The sequence below is a fragment of the Python bivittatus genome, unplaced genomic scaffold (assembly GCF_059951505.1).
Source record: "Python bivittatus isolate LINGU-HERP-01145 unplaced genomic scaffold, Pbiv_v1 ctg000670_np1212, whole genome shotgun sequence".
In the NCBI taxonomy this organism is placed as follows: Eukaryota; Metazoa; Chordata; class Lepidosauria; order Squamata; family Pythonidae; genus Python; species Python bivittatus.
Window position 1 is genome coordinate 1,152,586 of NW_028277094.1, and position 20,622 is coordinate 1,173,207.

Sequence of the window (20,622 nt, forward strand, 5' to 3'; positions counted from 1 at the left end):
ATACCCAGGATTTATACTGGGGCTGAGATGTTTATATATAGTCCTGTGTTCTGCTATGGAGAAGGCAGATCTTCTGAACACATAGGCCTTCTTTCTTATTTGCAATAAAACAACTATCCAGCAGTGTTGAGTCGACTGTTAGCTAGTTCCTAAATGTGGGACTGAGGTTTATGAAGAGATTTATAGCCCTGCTGACTTTGAAGTCTGACAGTAGCCAAGAAGTATGTTTGAGTGCTCACTCTTTCCCTGGACAGCCATCTTTATTTGCTTCCATACTTCAGTAAAATCCCAACATCCTTCATTTTCTTTGTCTCTCTTTGATGTCCCTTTTCTTTTCTTCTCCATTTCCCCATTGTTCCATTTCTCTGTTTGACACCCTTTTCTCTCTCTTTCCCAAGCAGCAAATTTAGGATAAAGATCAGGTATCTCCTACCTGAAGTCTTCTACCTGAAGCTACAGAGCCTTTTCAATTAAATCTAGAGCCACACCTGGATCTAGGAGAATTCATTGCTTAAGATCCAGTTTAGGATGTTAAAGATATTGTTCTTTTCACCACTTGTACCTAACCACCATTCAAACATGTGTTGGCAACTTCTTTCTTCTCCTGTGATGTTGCCTTCATCTCATCCCCAGCCCATGAGTAGATAGGCTCAGGCTGTCATTAGCCACACTAGTGTTAAAGTAGCATTTAAAATTCCTTTTATTCTAAAGTCATCCAAGGGCAGCCTCAAGGTGGACCAGAGCAGCTTGGCTTTGTCACCCATTATTTTGCAGGGAAGTCAAGGGTTTGGCAGTGACTGAGAACAGAGGTAATAAAATAGACAGCAAAGTTCATGCTGGTATAGTTTGGGATCAACTCAATATTAAGTGGGTGGAAAGTACTATAATGTGGCAATAGCAAAAGACTCTGGGGTGTGCACTTTAGATTGGGTGTGAACATTTTCTGTGCTGTTTCAAACTAGAACTTTTATCTTCATGATGTCTTAGACAAGGAGCAACCAACCTTTTTCTGACTGAGGACGCTATATTATTTTTTTAATTCTTCATATATTACTCAATAGAACTGGTATGGCTTTAGGGATATCAGCAGATGAGCAACCAGTCCCTACTGATACAGTTCAGGATCACCCAAGTTATGAACTAGGAAAAAGGAGCAGGAAATCCAACAGAAATGGCTGTCAAACGTCTAGTATTTACATCATACCTGCTTGGCTCCAGTATGATTATCTATCTGTAGGGGAGTATGTTCTGATATGCAAACCAAACCGCAGGTGGACCCCAAAATGCCTGGGAAATCTTTATAGGTGGCCAAACGCATTTTGAACATAGTTCTCTTACAAGAGCATTGAGAAGTTTTCCACTTAGGTTGGCTATGCAACAATCCTAAACCCATTAGATCACCAATAAATATTTTCTAGGCTCTTTGGAGTCCACCTCCCCTGTTTTGGTTGGCTGTTATCCAACAGAATACTTAGCTTGACAAATACTCCAGCTCTAAAATGTCTACGTAATTCAGTATGGGGGAAAGAGGAAAGAGTCAATAATGGTACACCAATTGAGTTGCAAGAGGTATGGGAATGAAAACCACAGGCTCGCTATCTTGACTTGCAGGCACTGGGTGCCACCATGCTATTTGCTGTGGTTAACTGACAGCAAGAACATATATTCATAGTTTCATATGCTCCTCTTCCTGTTTCCTGTAGAAACCTGAAGCTGTGCATTCTATACATTTGCAATGAAGCCTATTCAATCCAAGTCTTGAAGCTGCCCAGTTTTTGGGCAAATGTTCTTTCTCACCAAGTCTGCATTTTTCTGCAATCCAGTTAACTGGCAACAGCAGGAAGAGAAGCTAGGCCCATGTACCAAACATCTGAACTACTGTATGTCTCCCTTTCCTTACATTTGGCTCTTCTGCTGTCCTACGCACTTGTATTCATTTTGCATGAATTTCAGCATCTGAAGCAAAATCCAAAGCCAACTGCTCATTTCTCAATGAACTGGCTTAGATTCTTCCCCCTAAACAGTCTTTCTTAATTATCTTCTTTTGAACAATGCAAATCCATATGCTGTTCAGAGCACAGGGAGGGAAACAAGAAGAATGTGGCTGATTGACTCCTATTTTTAGGCATTTATCCCTTCTGCTTTTCTAATCTCTTCTGCTTCCCTGATCACCATCTTCAGAGCCTTTCATTAGGCATCAGGGAGGGGTGAGTTTGCTGTTGTTTGAATAGATAGCATGATCTGCATCTTCTTCAGCTGATTCTTAAGGGGCTTGATCTCTTGGGAGTCAGTCCTTTGCACTCAAAAGAAACTAATATTCCGTGAGTAGTGTTTCTTCTGGATTATATCTGCTGAGGAATCTCCTTTGCAAAGATGCAGAGGAGCCGTTAAGCCCAAAACTCCCAAAGGTGCCTTGCAATGTTTTGTGAGATCTTTTTCAAAATGTAATATTTTTTTTTCCTAGCTATTCAGAGCAAGCTGTTTTTACTTGCAGTTCTACTGGAAACAGAGATTCTGTGAACTCTGTAGAACTAAAGCAAGCAGAATATATATATATCCTATCTGAGGGCAGAACCCTGGTTCCTACCACACACTGATGTCTTCTCTGAGTATCAGCATTACCAGGGTCTCAGTCACAGAAGAGCCTTTCCCAGTTCATCTAAATGGATTCATTTAATTAAAGATTGTTTAATTAGAGAAGCTGTTCAGGGTTGTCGTCTTCACTTCTTCCTGTTCTTTCCAGCCTTGAGATAAGCACCAGGTTGTTGTCTGTTGCCATTTTAACTTAATGCGCACAATGGCCGGTCAGAAAGGTAGGTGATATGACTTCCTATAAGGCAGCTTTCAATGACCTTACATAAACAAACTTCATGCATAAAACAGTTCTCTGCCCCAGCTGTAGGGTAGGGTAAGAACAGCCCATCCATGGTTCCATTGTAGTCCTTCAGTTCCATTTTTGCAGCTGGAGTCTCCCAAGAACACATTGCTAAAATCTGGCAGGAAATTGCCACTTTTGGCAGCGTGCTTTGGGGGTACTTTAAAAAAGAAGAGGTAAAATAGATGGGATAACCCTTACAAACACACCAAAAACAGCCATGCATTTCAGCATTCCTCCTCTTGGGATATCCCTGGGTCATTCCTGTTCCTTTTGGCTCTTGGGGGATCTAATTAAAACAATACAGACTTCGGTCCAGAAAATCCTTGTCTCCATTTAGTTTTTAAGGGTCTTGTTACTTTGCAGCTTCATCCTCTGACCGAGCACAAGCTAGTTTGTTAGCGCTGATTGAGACATACAGAGAGTTTACGTTGGGAAACTGTTCACCCAGTTGCTATTTTTATCTCTAATTTCAGGCTGGACTGTCAAGAAAGATTCTTTCTGGCAAAACAGAGCAGTACATGTGTGCAGTATCAGTTTTGCTTTCTGCTTGCTTACTGGAGCCAGAAGAATACTGTAAAATGTCTTCCCAAGCAGAAGGATCCTCAACTGCCCTAAAATATCTCATCATGGCCTGGTGTTGTTGTTGTTAGAGTTTTTTTTAGCTTGGTTCTGGTTTTGTCTGGCCAATTTTTAAAGTCTCTTTTCAAAGTTACATTAACTTGAATGGTTGGACTTCTTAAAGCAGCTACCTCTGTTCTCAGGCTCACACGAAGCTTACAAGAAGCGTGGCTGCTTTAATTAATAGCAGGAAGATGTTTGTAAAGTCTGAAGCATTTCTTCTGAATCATTTTCAAAGTGCACTGAGCCCAAATATATATGGCCATCAGCTTCTACAGGAGAATGAGGAGGAGGAGGAGGAGGAGGAGGAGGAGGAGGAGTGGTGCTGTCATAGAGATAGAAAAAAGCAACTAAAATGAACAAATATTTGGAATATGTCCTTTAAAGCAAAAGTTGCATGAGGGTCTTTTTAGGTTAGAAAGAAATCAGATTTTTTTTTCCAAATTATCTCATGATCTTAAGTGTGTAAAGAGTTGTGATTTCTTCTCCCTCTCTTGTAACACTGTAGTTTGAGGTCATTCAGAACAGCAGATTCAGAACCTAGTCAAGTCATCCTTTTTATAAGGCTATATTTAATTCAGAGGCAACATAATCACAGGATAGACAATAGATAGATAGATAGATAGATAGATAGATAGATAGATAGATAGATAGATAGATAGATAGATAGATAGATAGATTTTATGACCATATCAAAGAAAAGTAAATTAAATTAAAATACATGGTCCATTTCCAGGATAAAATAGGTAAAAGAAAATACAATAATAAAATACATATGTGCTAAATACAAAGTATCAACGTTCAGATATATCATCTTTACACGATACCCTGAACTGTTCAATATAACAGATTCTTAGCTGAACTGCCATGTCTATAAACTTTGCAGTTGTGCTAACAATGTATACATTAGAGTCCAGGAGGAAATAGGAACAGTGGGCTGTTCTTTTAAGTAGGAATTTTAAATATTTAAGCCTAAAAGAGCCATACAGTTGACAAACAAAACACGAGCAATATCTTCGATGGCTGAGGCACCACATATACATGTCCTCTCATGATATGGCAGGTGATGGAAGCGCCCATACTTGGCCATGGAATCCAACAATTCAAATCTTGCTCTAGAATAAGCCCTTCTTAGGAACACCGTCAAACTCATTGACAGCTATTTTTCGGTTTGGAAAGTGGTTTTCTTCTTAACAATCACAGGATGGAGAGAATGGCCACCATCTTAGACAGATTTTAAAAGATGGTCAGACCTATTTATGAAGGACAGGTCTTTTGATGGCAATGAAGGACCTTCTTTCCAGAAGCCAGAATGCCATCTCTGAAGAAACACATGTATATGTTTGCTTACGCACAGAGAAGTCTCTCCAACCAGCACTATAAAAAAGTGATGGCAGAGTTTCTGGGCATTTGGGGGTGAGGATGGGTAGAAGATAGGTATATACACACAGAGGCGCACACACACAAAAGGAACATCCCTCCAAATTCATCCTCCAAGAAAGAAAAAGGAGAAATGGAAAATCCTGGTCTTGCTCATTTATAGGAGATAGACCCACTCAGTTATTTCATTAATTTCTCATTCTTTAAAAAGATTCTTGGGATTAAGCTGATGAGGTTCTTGATGAAAAATGTCATGAGATCTGCAACCAAGTCATTGTAAGGCAGCTGTTGAACACACATTCAGATTTGGGACATTTCAGAATCAAGTGGTCAGCCCACTGGAGAAACTGGATAGTGAATTCAAAACAAGATGTATTGTTTGATTTAATCTAGAGGTGTTGTTTTTATGTCTGTTTCATACATGTTTCATACATGTTTATCTTGGCTATTTATCCCCGCCCCCGCCCCCATGGCTACTGACCCTATAACTGAAAAAGGGCAAGTGATTTCGTGGAAGTGAAGAAATCTTGAGCTTAGAGTTGGTTATCTCATTCTCTTTCTATCTAGTTCTGATTTACATGCTATGTATTATTGTGGAAATTCAGGGGGCTTTCCCTGATGGAAACTGAGAATATTGTGTAGGCTGCATTTACACAGATGAAAAATAGCCACCTTTGCTTACTGACTGTGATGCAACATTAAAGATTTCACTGGGGGAGGAGAAAAATAATAAAATAAGGTCTCTGGTAACTGTTGTGGTGGCAAACTTCATGCTGATGATAGAAAAGTAAGCAGAACAGACATGTTAGCTTCTAACTAATGCAAAGACATTTGTTAGGCGATGATGAAAAATAAGCAGACTTTGGCCAATTCAAAAATGCTGCCATGTTGCAATCATGCTTATCAGCTAGGTGCTTGAAAGATGGGTGAGCCCTTGCTTTTCATCTAATGGATATCTCTTGTACACCTCAAATATAATGCTCAGCATTCAACTGTTGAACCTCCATCAGAAAGATTCCTTCCATCAATGGCCCACATCTGCTCAAAGTTGATTCTGATTGCCATAAGGAGTCAGGTGTACTGGCCATGAGAAGGAGAAGACCTATGTCAAATTTTGAGATGCTTTCCTAGCATCCAGTTGCACCTGGTGTTATTGAATTGATCATTAAATATAGTAGGTGACCTCCATTGAGGCCAAAATTCAACTACTTCATTGGAATTATTTAATTAAACCAATTTTTTAGTGGATCTCTGCTAACTGTCCAGGACAGTTTTCATTCATCCTGGAAAAAAGCAGTTGAAGGGCAACTGTGGATTCATTTTTTGATGTCACTGAGGATGGACATAGCTAGAGCTGCCATTCAAGAATGGATATTAGACTCCAGAAAGATAAGAGCATGGAGCTTCCTTTCCTTAGGAAGAGGGAGGATAAGAGAGACTTATATAACCAGTTAGCTAATTATTTAATTTACATTAAATTTACATTAGAACCATTTGGAGCTTTACTCTTGGCATTTCCACTGCTGGAATAAGGAATTGGTAGAATCCCTACCGATTAACATGGTTCTTTGTGGGCTTGCTATGAGAAGTAGAATCAACGGGCAATTCATTACATCGATTTTCATTCTGCAGGGTATTTCAACCCATTTTTGTAGCAGGTGGCACCCCAACACCAGATCTAGCTGATTTCAAAATGTGGAGCCCTTGGTGCCCTCTGAGCTAGGTTTTTTGCTTGCTGACATTTCATTACCCAACTAGGTAACATCATCAGTGCTAATGAATGTGGGGTTTGCTCCCTGTTTATATACAGTAGCTTGCCCTGCCAGTGTTGGTGAGGTGTGGTTTTCTCCTTGGTAGTTCCTGGATTAAAGTATTGTTTTCTGCTTGATTCTTTGTCTGGTGTTAATCCCTGCTTATCTGGGTGTTGGTTGCTGAAGAGGTTGTGTTCTGGTCTTCTTTTTTTCCTTTTTTATCGTCTCTTTTCTCAAAATGTGCAAACCAACTATCTCCAATATGTGAAAGGAACCAGCAGGATAACTAAGTTTTGTTGATGACTATAACTGACATAGGGTACTCAACATGTTTCAGAGTTATTAAGATTGTCAAATATTCAGTTGGGAATTATTCTCAATCATTTGGTTACACCCCCTTCCCTTCTTTTAATTTAATATTTCTATCTGAGCTTGGATTGTAACAACTTTTATTTTCATGTAGTAAGCCAGAAAACCCATTCTATTAAGGAAATGGCTCACTATAATTAAGGTCTACACTTTGAGGTCTGGTGTACATGTGCAACAGAAAAAAAGTGACATCATCAGTACCATATCAGGGCGCCAACTTTGAACACCGTCCATTAAGAAGAACGCAACCTTCCTGAAGCTACAAAGTTGGCGCTCTGAGGATATATGGTTCTAGCTCTAGCTTGGGTTAATTTTTCAGTTTAAGAAAATGTTGCTCATAGGGAGTCACTTGAAAATGGGATTCATGACTTATTAGAGTTGCTTAGGGCAGTGTTGTCCAAACTTGGCCACTTTAAGAAGAGTGGACTTCAACATGGCTGGCTGGGGAATTCTGGGAGTTGAAGTCCACTCATCTTAAAGTGGCCAAGTTTGGACAACACTGGCTTAGGGCATTGGAAGGAGAAAAAAGTGCATCAGAGCACAATTGTGTACCCATGGAGCACCTCTTGGTAACTCCTAAAACAAAAATGTCTGTCTAGAATTGCACTGCATCTCTGGAGATGTGATGGAATGGAATTATGAAGGCCAAGCTCAGGGAGATAAACATTTTCTTAGCTCACCAGAACCGCGTGGGAGGAACAAGAGGATGAGACTGGCACCTCCCTGAGGAATTCACACTGTTGTGGCTGGAGGACTTTGAGAACTGGGGTTTTAGTCTGGGAAGATTCTTGCTAGAGGTTGTAGCTAATAAACATAGCTGGACTGAATTTGCATGGTCTCTTGGAGTTCCTTGGGCTATGCCTGACAGGAGGGCAGCTGGAAGCAATTCAGGAAGCAAATATGTGAGCCACATGTTACAAAATACCATTTTCTTTCAAATGTGAAGCCCTGCACGGCCCTCTTATCTATAGCCTGAAGTTCTCAACCTCAGCTTTCTACCACTTTATCCTGTTGCTTTCTATAGACTAGGCTAGACATATGTTCTAAAAAAAATGGTGTGAATGTTTTGCGTATACCACATCTTGAGAAATTTCCTGCGTAGGTGGGGTTTGCTTTGTCCTGACTGATAACCAGAATGAATGAATCTCTTTTGCTTTCTACCATGAAAGTACTTTGTTCCATCCCAGTTCTGCATCAGTTTGCAAATTCCTTTTTTAATGCTTGCGTAGACATCCATGTGCCATTTTTGTACACAATCTACATGCTATTTTTATACCCCATATGCACATGTTTGCGATCTCTTTCCCTAACATATGACACTTTGTATGGGATTTCCCTCAACGCATGCTTTTTTAGTTACAACTTTCCCCAGTTTTGTATGCTTAAAACAAAATTTTGGAAAATTGTATCCCAACACTTCAGGGCAAAAAGTGAAGTTCACACATCATATCCAGGAAGTGTGAGTTCATTGATATGTATCAAATGCAAACCAAACAGATTGCCTCACTGTAGTGATTGGGATACACCAGAAAGCAAGGATGTGGACGGCTCCAAATAGGCACCCTGTTCTTTCAAAGGTTCCCAGGAACCTTACAATCCTCCAGATCTCAATTATCTCCTCTAGTTATTGTTCCCATGGGTGACAGCTAACATCATCCTTTCTCTAGGGTTTCTATGTTACTGCTGTCCTTGCAACTTTGACAAGGTGGGAAGTAATTGGTGGGATGAAGCTCAATTTCTTGAAGAAAGTTGGCTTAGAAGGAGTTCTTTATGGCATTCCTGATTCTACTGTAGGTTCTGGCCTGTTATCCTCAGATCAAAAGAAGAGGAATGGGTCTTATCCCTGTTCTGAAGAACTGGCTATTAAAGACTTGACTTCTTCAACCCCTTCCATGTCCAATTCTCTACTGCTCAAAGACGACCCCTGGAAAGAAAGCATATATTGCATTGTACTCTGTGTGCACGTGTGTGTGTATGGGATCAGCAAAACCATTTGCTAAATGAATAAAGGCAAAGATTTTAAGAAGGGGGGGGGGTTAACCACAAGGGGAAAGGATAATGGTATGTTGTTCACAGAGCAAGGTGTTTTCTCCGCAATGCTGCTGTTTAACTTCTTCTGTGATAGTAACTGATCAATGTTTTTCTCTTGTCTTTCATTCCAGTCTTTTCACTATGCTTCCTTGAGGGTAAAGAGCAAAAAATGGCCCAAAGGTAAATGGTTGGAAAAATTAAGGATTTAATAATATGACATTAAAGTCAGAGTTGGATGGAAGTACAGCATTGTATTTCACAGGTACAACACACGGTGCACCCAGAACTCATGACACTGTACTTGCCTGGTTGGGCCAGGCCTAATCAGGCAGTGAGCACAATCACCCTCATCTCTCTCCGGTTTTCTCCACTCTGTCCATTCTCTCCCTCTCCCTCTCCCTCTCCCTCTCCCTCTCCCTCTCCCTCTCCCTCTCCCTTTCTCTTTCTCTTTCTCTTTCTCTTTCTCTTTCTCTTTCTCTTTCTCTTTCTCTCCCTCCTCCTCCTCCTCCTCCTCCTCCTCCTCCTCCTCCTCCTCCTCCTCCTCCTCCTCCTCCTCCTCCTCCTCTTCTTCTTCTTCTTCTTCTTCTTCTTCTTCTTCTTCTTCTTCTTCTTCTTCTTCTTCTTCTTCTTCTTCTTCTTCTTCTTCTTCTTCTTCTTCTTCTTCTTCTTCTTCTTCTTCCCTCCAACACCTCCTCACATAAGAAATGGCAGGGAGCCATAGGCACACAGTTGTTGAAAGTGGCCCAATAGACACAAAATGCCATCTTTGCTAAAAGAAAGCCTTGAAGAAACATATATGGATGAGCTGGGCACAGCAAATGAGTAATGTATTAATATCTCTGTAATGAACCTTGATCATTTTGGTCCTCTTGTTTTCTCTGCTGAGCCTTCAATTTCTCCTAAATTCTGGTTTAATTAGGACAGTAATGCCTAGCTTTCAGTTCCTTCCCTTTGTTTGTATCCCTACCCCCAAAATACATACAGAGACACAGGACCATACAATCACATACAGACAAATTACCAGTGTGCAGGGGTGCAGCTGATAAACGTTTGGGGGAAAATAATGCTATATAATTATATGCCTGATAGCAACAGTAGGTTTTGCTGCTATAGCTAACTGCTAAATTCCAACCCATTGGTAAAACACTTCACAAAAAGAATGTTGATGCAATCATATTTATATGTAGGCACATTGTGGTGCTTCATAATTCAGTCTACATCCTGAAGATTTTAAAACTTGAAAAGGCTCACTTCTGAAAAGACTCTTTCAGATACCATGGTCTAGAATCCTATGGGTCATAACCAATACTTTGAATTGCACCTGGGTACAATACTTTGAGTTGTGTATCTGTATAAACTGGCAACCAGTGGAGCTGTTGCAGCGTGGGAATCAGGAATTTCCCTATGATCTGTCTCCGCTCATGATTCAAAGCTTCTAAATCCTCCTCAAAGGGTGTCTATGTGGAATATATTGCAAGACTCCAAAATATTGTCTGTAGATTGATCTGACACCTCCAAAAACAAGCTCACGGTTGGTTCCCTAGTTTCAACAGTGCCAGAGCACTTTGGATTCACTACTATAACTGGTGTCTGGATCCAGGAGATAGATTTGTGGGAAATGCTAGACTTACATATTACACTAAGATATGGTTTTCTTAACACCTTTAATAAACAGATATCAAATTGTTTTATTAAATACACCACAACTGACATTGTTGCCTCAACATACTAAGCCAAACCACAGTGGCCAGCTTCATGCAATGCACCAAACCCTACCAGCACACAGCATAGCTTAGAATTATATGTCAGCTCATTTTCTAAACCATTTTTTCCTGATCTCCCTTTCTCCTGACTTGGAGAAGAACCTTCTGTCCATTAGTGATAGCAATACTAGTGAAGAACTTGTACAGCTTCCTTGGTTTTCTACAGCAAGGAGAAATAAAGTTGGATGTCAGCCAGCACATTAGAAATATCAGACCCCTCGCGCATCTCAAATTCTGTCCAATGCCTCCAGTGATTTCAGGGTATTAATTAGTACATGGAACACATCAATTTTTAAATGCCAGTCAGAATAAGTCATTATGTGACAATTTCAGTAAACTCGTGTTATAATCTGTTTGAAAAGCACAAGATTGTTCAAGAGTATCCTGTTTTTTTTTTTATTACAGGCTTATGCATTCCCAAGTTGTTCTACAATTCACAGAATTCAGAATATCAGTTCCAAAGAAATAAACTTTTTCGAGCTTAGCTGTACAGAAGAAAGAATCATAATTTAATGGGATCTAAACTCTTGACTGTGCTTCACAGCTGTAGGACAAATATAATTAATATAACAATGTAAACCCAATTTTTCACACTGCACAGTCTAATGTTTTAATTAAATTTGCTCTCGGCTTTAAAGGAAAAGTGATATGAATATTACAAGAAATTCTGTTTCTGGTGATAAAAGGAAAAGTGGCGAGAGAAAGGGAGAGTAGAATCTCTGAATTATCCAGTTGTTTTGGAATAATGAAAGTCAAGTCTTTTGATTTCCTTGTACTTAATATTTCTCTTACAATGCCCAAATGCTTAACCTCAGATAAATAAATACATTGGGCTGCATCTCACTGTACTTTCTTGCTTTGTTAAGAGAGAGAAAGAATGTGCAGTATTGTACCCATTCAACATATTTTCTTTATAGGCGGTTCTCTGAACAACAGCAGCCGACGGCGGATCTCATGTAAAGATTTGGGGCACGGTGATTGCGAAGGCTGGTTATGGAAGAAGAAAGACGCCAAAGGTTACTTCACCCAGAAGTGGAAAAAATACTGGTTTGTCCTGAAGGATTCTTCCCTCTACTGGTATACTAACCAAAATGTGAGTACCTACCACAATTACAAGGAAGACAGAACCTGTAAACTGTATAATGGGATTTGTTTGTTTTAAAGAAGGGGGGGGGAAGCTGAGAAGGTAGGAGAACCTTCCAATAAATTAATAGCTTGGTCACCAGAGGCAGATAGAATTTTTATGCAGACAAGGGATTGAGTTGATAAATGAGGGATGAAGTGCCCTGTCAGACTTCTGCACCTAACACAGAAATGGGCTGCTACAGAATGAAGCTGCCTCCCTTGACCCAGTAAGAAATACAGTTTCAGTCCTTCTGCTGATGTAGACTGTTGATACGTGTGGACAATCTGGAGATGTCCTTGGAGGTGACAATTTGGAGATATCCATATCCTTGATCCATGGATCAAGGTGATATTCAGCCACTGCACAGATGAAGCAATGTGAGGGTTCGGTGTGTTGCCCATTTGTGTGTGTGTAGATAGATGGATGATTGATAGATAGACAGACAGACAGATGTTTTTCTATCATTTTTTGGAGAAGGAAGGAATTGGGAAACCAGGGGTGCTGAGCACAATCCAAGCCAAATGTGAATTTCACAGTTCAAACAATTTCAGAGTAAACTGGCTTCCCAAATGGCAGTGCTGAGCTGGTTTAAGGTTGCAATAAATCCATCAGGCTTATAGCAAAGCTGTAAATTCAGTCAAGCTTCACAGGCATATAAGCAGACACACCAGGTAAGGAGCAGGAAAAGCAGGGAGAGAGAAAGACAATCTGAAGGCAAACTGAGTCAAATTCCAAGGAAGTCTTGGCAGCCAGGAGTTTTAGAGCAGGAACCTTTACAAATCAGCAAAGTTCTAACCACCTTCTTGAGTGCAAGTCACTCATTCAATATCAGCAACCTCGAATATCACCTAAACAAAGCTGGTCCTGATCAGATCTGGCTTTCATCAGCAAGTTGTTCTTAAGTAGCCCTGTCAGGTCCACCTGTTCTTCAACACAGCCAAGCAGTCCTCCATCCATCTTTTGGTGCTTACCCTTTAAGCACTGGATTTCTTGAGAGCTCCTAGAGGAGCTCATCATTTAAGTTAAGAACTCCTGGTTTAGATCAGTCTGCTGGATCTAGGGCAGGAGGGCTGAGGCTAGATCTTGATAGCACAGGGTCTGTTTCTTGAGATGTCTCCTCCCAGGTTTCTTCCTCATCTGAGGAGAACTCTTGTAACCAAACCGTGACACAGAGGCAGAAGATGGCTTCTGGGCCAGGGCCTTTTAGTGTTAATCCAATGTCCAGCAATGGAAAAGTGCATGGAACAAACTCTAAAAAATGGATGGAGCCAAGATAGAAACTAACTTTGTGATAATGTCAATTGCATTCCTTTACAACTGAATCTGTTAAATATCTTTTGATTGCTCTCAACACGTTTAAGATTTCCCCCCATTATTCATACTAAGAATTCCAGTTCAACAGCCTCTTTTGAAGGAACTGTGGAAGTTGCATACAGCTCAGTATCAAAGACCGTATACTGCTGTAAGAAGCACATGGTTTCAGTGAGGACTGACCCAAGAACAGCTTGATTAATTGGCCATTCTTACCTGGGAACAAGCCCCTTTAAACAGAGTGGGATTTACTTCTAAGTAACAGGCACGATACTGTGCAGAAAGCTGAAAGACCAATGCTTTGTGAACAAGTGTGCTGGAAAACAATGAAAGTGAAGTATTTGGAAACAGCATCTTCCTATGTGTTTGATTCACTTTCAGCCAACTGATTGTTAATAAGGCAACTATGCAGGTCATTTTGATCACTCAATAAATATGTCAGTCAGGTCTTTATTATGGTCTTAGACCAGTTCAGCAAATATGATTAGTTATCCTCTATTTCATCTCCTCCTTCTGCAGCCTGAGGTTGTTTCTGGATTCAACTGGCAATAAAAACACCCACTCCCAGCATGAACATAGATGCTTGCACGTACTAGATGTGAGAAAAATCACATTAAACAAAAGACAAACTGTACCCCTTAGATAATTTTTCATCCAGCAATGCTGGAAGGGAAGTTTACATCTGGAAGGATGGTTGAAAGGTTAGCAATGTCCTCTAAAGCAAGAGTCAGCAACTTTGTGATGCCCGTTTTTACAGGAGGGAGTGTGGACAGGACAATGCTACAGTAACACGCCACTCGTGTCATGCAGGTGAACAGAAGCATCATTTTTGGTTTTTCCTATATTTTTTTTTCTAGAAATCATATTCCAGATGTCTGAATTTCCCCTGCTGTGTAATGTATAGTATATCAGGGAGCCATTCTTGCTTCAATTTGATTAGACTTCTGTTACGGATATATACTGTCAATTTTGCCATTGCTGCATGTTCTCCAATTTTGGTCTCCCAAAATTTGTTCTTGCAGCTATCAGCATATACCTTAGTAAATTGTGATATTTTTCATTCATGTTTTCCGGGATGATTGATTGATTGATTGTGCCATCCAGTCATTTTCAACTCCTAGTGACCACATAGATAGATTTTCTCCATGGCGATCTATCTCTAACCTCAAGTCTTCCAACGGGGCACTCATTGCCACTGTGAGTCCATCCACCTTGCTGCTGGTTGTCGTCTTCGTCTCTTTCCTTCCACCTTTCCTAGCATCAGATCCTTCTCTAGAGAGCTGAGTCTTTGCATAATGTATCTGAAGTAGGATAATTTGAATCTGATCATTTGTGCCTCGCGTGAGAACTCTGAGTTGATTTGTTCGATGATCCATTGGTTTGTTTTCTTGGCTGTCCACAGTATTCTCAAGAGTCTTCTGCAAACCAGCATTCAAAGGCATCAATAGTCTTTTGATATATTTCTTCCAGTACTTTTGATGGTTTCTTTTAATGTATATAACCACCAATACGATAAAATGTTCTTTCTTTGTTATGACATTTCCAGCATTTATTGTTATATGATTTGGCTATTTTGGTCATTATTGCTAGAATTATGTACCACCTATAAAACATTTTGTACCAATTTTCCCTTGACTCATTACTTGGAGGAAATTTTACTGATTTTTTTCCATAAGTCTTTCCATTATTTCTTTGAAGCTTTGCATCACTTTATCATATACTTGTTGATTTGTTCCATCTTAGTGCTATATTTCAATAACAATTTGTATACAGTATATCTCCCAATAGGTGATCCTGGTTTTTGTGTGTTTCAAGTTCTGTCATCTTAAAGTCCCTCATTCTTTCTTGAGAACACTTCTTATCTTTCCAGCACTTTGTAAATACGTCAACCATGCTAAATTCCTGCCTTCGTGGACAATTCTTGTTGTGTTTTCAGTCTGTTTCCTGCACCTGGATGTATCATGTTGGCATATGTGATTAAATCTTTCTTACTATAGTCATCCTTGGAGTAAAAAGCATTTGATGGTGATGCTAATGGGGAAATTGCCAGACTTATCCTTGCTTTTAAAAGATTCCAATTTTTAGCAAACTTTGTCTTATAATATGTCCTTTCTGATTATTATCTTCTTTTGTTTCTTTGTACCATAAATACCTGTGAACTCTACTGGCTAGGCCTGCTCCTTTTATGACTGATGTTCTGTTATTTGGAGATTTTATTCATTCTGTTGTCCATGATAGACAGCTTGCACGATAATATAATTAAGGTTAGGAAATGCAAAGCCACCTCTGTCTTTTGGATTTTGCAAATCTTAAATCTTACTCTCAGATTCCCCCCCCCCCCCCGCAATTCCATATAAATCTGTTGACGGTTCTTTGGCAATCCTGCAAGGTTTTGTCTGAGATTAGAATTGGTGCCATTTGAAATAAAAAGTTCATCTTGGGTAATATTTTTATTGTTGCAATAAATCCCAGCCAAGAAAGTTTTAGAACTTTCCATCTTTCAATGCCTTTTTTATTTCTTTCCATAATTTATTATAATTGTTCTGAAATACATCTTTGTTGCATCCTGTCAGATAAAGTCCCAAATACTTCACTGGGTTTGTTGTTATCTTACAATCTGACGCTTTTTCCACAAAGTTGTCTTCTTCTGGGGTTAAATCTCATTATTATCTTTGTTTTCTTTTCATTGATTTTTGTATCCAGAGAATTCACAAAAGTCTTTGATTGCTTTCATGATGCGTTTGCATAATAGTTAATTCTACATTGTCCACATAGCATTTCAACTTGGATTCCTCTCCCTGAATTTTGATCCCTAATATTTGTTTGTCTTTCCAAATATTGTCCACCAAAATTTCAAAAGCAATGACAAATAATAAGGGAGAAAGTGGGCACCCTTGCTTGATCCCTTTGCTTGTTTGAAAAGTTGTGGACAGACTTCTATTTGCTGTGATATTTGTTATTTGCCACAGATCTATGCTCTCCACCCAAGTTTTAAATTCTTTTAGATTCATTTTGTTTAAAACTGCTAACAAGAAAGGCCACTCTGTGTTCAGAAAAGATCTTGAGGACTCAGAAAAAAAAAAAAATGGGAGACCCTACATTTCTCTAGACCCTTAGATTGCCTATCCCAGTGCCAGATCTTCAGTTTTTCCTTCAGTACCATCTATAATACTGTTTGGCAACTGGCATTTCTAATCAAAGTCATTTTTGAACATCGGTTAGTGTTGGATGATATCAGCCCTCCAAGGTAGACCAAACCTGGAAACCAAAGACACACAAGCTAATACTACTTTCATTATAAGGTTATAGTAACAGAATCTTGCAAGGCTGAATGCACTTCCCCCCTCCTTCCCTTTGTCTTCACGAGAACTAGAAAGGGTCATGTCTGAGACGCTTTCTCAAATTACATTTCTTCCCAGACTCAGATTTCTTTTATCTGACCATTGCCTTGGTCGCAGCTCTTCCTCCTGTTCCTCGAAGTTCTGCCCATTACAGGTGAGAATTGAACCTACAGGAAGATCTAGGGCCAGTTACTGACTTTCAGGCTGACTTTTGTGAGGATAAAATGCAAGGGCAGGAAATTTGACATGCCATGGTCAGGATCTTGGGGGAAAAGGAGACAAGCATATATTAACTCTTAGCCCTGTCTCACTCCCATGTAAACTGAAGCAGTGGAGGTCTACCAGGATCTCACATGTTGATTCCCACATGATCATTAAAATATATGCTTCTGTTTGCTTGCTACTTTTTTTTAACTCTGTAAACTGCCCAGACTCTATGTGAATGGGTGATAAAAATGTTTGCTAGTAAATAAATAAACAAGTCAGTCTGGGGTTTAAATGATTATATTGCACAACTATCATGACTGATAGCAGTTAGGTTCATTCAGAGTGAGAATAACAAAGTCATTTCTGAGTGAAGTCAGTGATTCCTGAAAAGAGGAAAGCTTTCAAGAGAATTCTGTCTATGCCACATAGATTCACTACATAATTCGAGAGTTTTTCTCAACCAGAAGACAATTCAAAGGTTTCCATAAAGCTTTGACATCCTGGCTTTTTTTCTGATTTGTACGTTGGAAAAGACAGGGCAGACTCATCTTCACATCAGAGCTATAAATCAGTGAGCCTAAGTGCCTTTAATTCTGGTTTTGATTGTGGCCTAGGCTGCCAGAAAGTAATGTTAAATCAGCTTCGAAAGTTGTATCCCTCACACAGAACGGAAAGAAGCTATGGTTGCATATTCCTGAATGTAATTTGGTTATTAATAGACTGAAAATTAGTCTTCTTTTTCTGAAAGTGCTCAGTCTTTAAAGGTCATCTACAAACAGTTGGCATCAGCTATTGCATGCTCAGTGATCTGGCAACCTAATTATCTGTAATGGAATGGGTGTGTGGGACATCCTCCTGCAACCTTTTGCTCTATCTCAGTGGTATTTTCTCTTTTGTATGGTTGCAGGATGAAAAAGCAGAAGGATTCATCAGTTTACCAGAGTTCAGAATAGACAGAGCAGTTGAATGCAGAAGGAAACAGTAAGTATCAACCAAAATCACCTACAAAGCAGAAATGGAGGTCACTTACAGACCCAGCAAATCTGTTTGTGTTTTCTATAAAATTGGGCAATGCTGCTTTGGGGGTGCAATTCCAGGATCCCTAAATTTGAAGGAGTTTTGAATTCAGCAGAAGCCCTTGTGGGAGGTTGTGCTCCTGAATGTAAATGGAGTGCTGAAAGAATACAGACAAATCAAGCTGCTGAAGGCCCCATCAAAAAGAATACAATAGTCCTGATGCCATTGTCGTGAATGCAAAATATGGGCTTAGCCCAGCAATCAGTCAATGCAAGCAGACGATCACTTGAATTCAGAGGTAGTTATTTCAAGTTATTAAGTCAAAGGTTCTATAGGTATATTAGGAACTTATTTGTTAGGAAAGGAAAGACTCACTTCTATCTAAATCACATCTTGAACGCAAAAGGGGAGGAGTTCCGTTTGCCTCTTAAACATAAGCTCTCATTTTACTACCTGCAGGCCAGGTTGAGAGACACCCAGGGACAACACATGAAGACTTCCCCTTATTTATCTTTCACCATTTGCCCCAGAGATCTAACAGTCTCACAGGGACAAAGAGATGATGCAACCCCCAAGAAGTTCAACACTACACCCATTTTTAAAAAGTAATTAAAAGGTCAAGAGAGAAACCTGCATTCCTTCTCTACCTGGCTAACTATTTATGGGGAGCTAAGAAAAGAAAATTCTTAAAAATCATGGCCCAGCTCCACCAGATATCCTGACTGGATCCACTGTGGATCTGCAGCCTATGCTGTGGAATCACAGAGCACCATAAATTGCAACATCTTGAATCCTTTCAAAGGGTTGGAAATAAACTTTCCCTGGGACACATTCTGGCTTGCACTGGTTAGTTGTTAAGTATGATGACCCAGGTTTTATATCCAAGTAAACCTAGATTGGATCACTCATTTGATAGCACATCAAAGACAGAGAAATAGGTCATTGAACTAAAGGCAAAGAAGAATGAATCTGTAAGAATCACAACCTCCAGTCTCCTAAAGATACAGAAACCCAACTTTCCCAACCATAGTAAAGGGAAATGGAGCTTAGAAGTTACCCATAAAAACGAAATCTGAATGACATGTTCCTGTTCTATCTCATTAGGGCACCTTTTCATAATAATAGAATACTTTTAAAGTCCTGCAATATTGTCATTTTTAAAAAAAATGGCTGGTCACTATTACCCTTGCAGGGGGATCACTTAGTATGGGACTGACCAGAGAATGGGGACACTGGGAATTGATTGCAACAGGAATGGGAAATTGTAGCCCTGCTATACTACCAGCTCCAGCCTCTTTTACAGCGGACCATACTAGATGAATCTTCTCAGAAGCTGCAGTTTTCCCATCCTTACGTTGTTGTGTAAATCACAGAAAAGTGAGGAAAAGCAGATTCCTAGGGAGGGAGATTAAAGGATGGGGAAATGAGGGGAAGAACTACCACTTTAGCATCATTTGAGAGATGGTGGACACAGCATCTTCCTCCTTCAGCTTTTCCTCACACTCTTCCTTGTTCTAAACAACTTTAGCTATGCGTCTCTACACAATACCAGTAATTCTTCTTTGCTATCTGGCTCCCTTTTGCCATCTGCCAAGTGTCTTTCAGATATGCTGGGCCAGTTAGCCCTGACTTAGAAGGACCATTTCTGCAGAAGTAAAGCAGCGTGAGAGAAAATGGGAGTAAGAAAGAAAGAATCATTGACTCCATGTCTGTCTTGGACTGCTAAAAATGTGTAAATCGTCTGAGGCAGGAGAAGGAGTGCTGTAAAAGAGCTAGCAAAAACTGCTGAAAGAAAGAATAGTTATAAAAGAAAGAACTTCTGGATACTGCCACCTCTGGGACACCTGTCAGTGTGGGATGACAGTCACCAGATTCTTTCCAGTCTATCTGCACCATGAAAATGGATGGAGAAAATGGGATCCAGTTCTCCCTAGCTACAGACCGAAAACACTGGTTTCACTTTGCACAGAGTTTTCAAACATAGAGATGTAGAAATTCATTCCACCTTCCTTTTTCCATTTATTCTTAAGGGCACCCCTCTGCAATGCATGCTTATTTGTACAAATATTTTTCTAGAATACGCATGTCATGCTTAATGCTGGATTTGTGGAAGCAGAGAACTGCAACACAACATTTGGAGACATATGGAATCCGGAGGATAATTGTCTGAGAAATGGGAATTATGGCCATTAAAAGAAGGGGGTCAAATGCAATTCTCTGATATCTCTTGAGAAAAATCCTGGTTTCCCTGCCACCTTCTTGCATTATAAAGGGGATTATTTGAAGTCTTTTGTTTGAGGAAATCAACCCAAGCACCAGTACTTGCAACGTATGCCTAACATGGCAATGCCAATATTTATAAATTAGATTTCTGATCTTACCTGCAATCCAGGCCAATGTGCTAGTGCACATGTAGAGATACAGGCTGTAGAGTCTAGCATTTGAAGGGAACAGCTTCGGTCCATATTAATGCAAGCACCCAATCTTCCATGACAGAGTTCCTTTGAAACCATTGTTTTGTCTCACTTCAGTTGATTGGTCTTGTCTGCCATCTAGTGGACCCTGTTTGATTGCTGAAGTCCCTTCGAGACCTGCATTTTTATCATGGTCTATTCTTCAGGGTGATGGATCACAATGATTCTACTCCATTCCACTTTTAAATCTAATGATTCACATATCTGTTCTTTCCCATTGCAATGGTATGTGGGAATGACCTTGGGAGACAGGAGGAAGAGCTGCAGACTAAACAACGATCATGTAAAAGATATCTCAGCCCACAGAAGGAGAAGAGGCACGGCAAGCATTTCAAAAGGGACCCTGCCTGGTCTTC

At 39.9% G+C, this 20,622-nt stretch overlaps 1 protein-coding gene across 1 annotated transcript in view; it reads left to right on the top strand.

Annotated features, from left to right (window-relative positions):
- LOC103059489 (connector enhancer of kinase suppressor of ras 2-like) overlaps positions 1-20,622 on the top strand; it is a 259,146-nt gene that overhangs the window by 226,548 nt on the left and 11,976 nt on the right. The window contains exons 16-18 of the mRNA XM_088151675.1: positions 9,159-9,207; positions 11,708-11,883; positions 17,683-17,756. Coding sequence (XP_088007801.1) covers positions 9,159-9,207; positions 11,708-11,883; positions 17,683-17,756 — 299 coding nt within the window. The remainder of the gene's footprint in view (positions 1-9,158; positions 9,208-11,707; positions 11,884-17,682; positions 17,757-20,622) is intronic.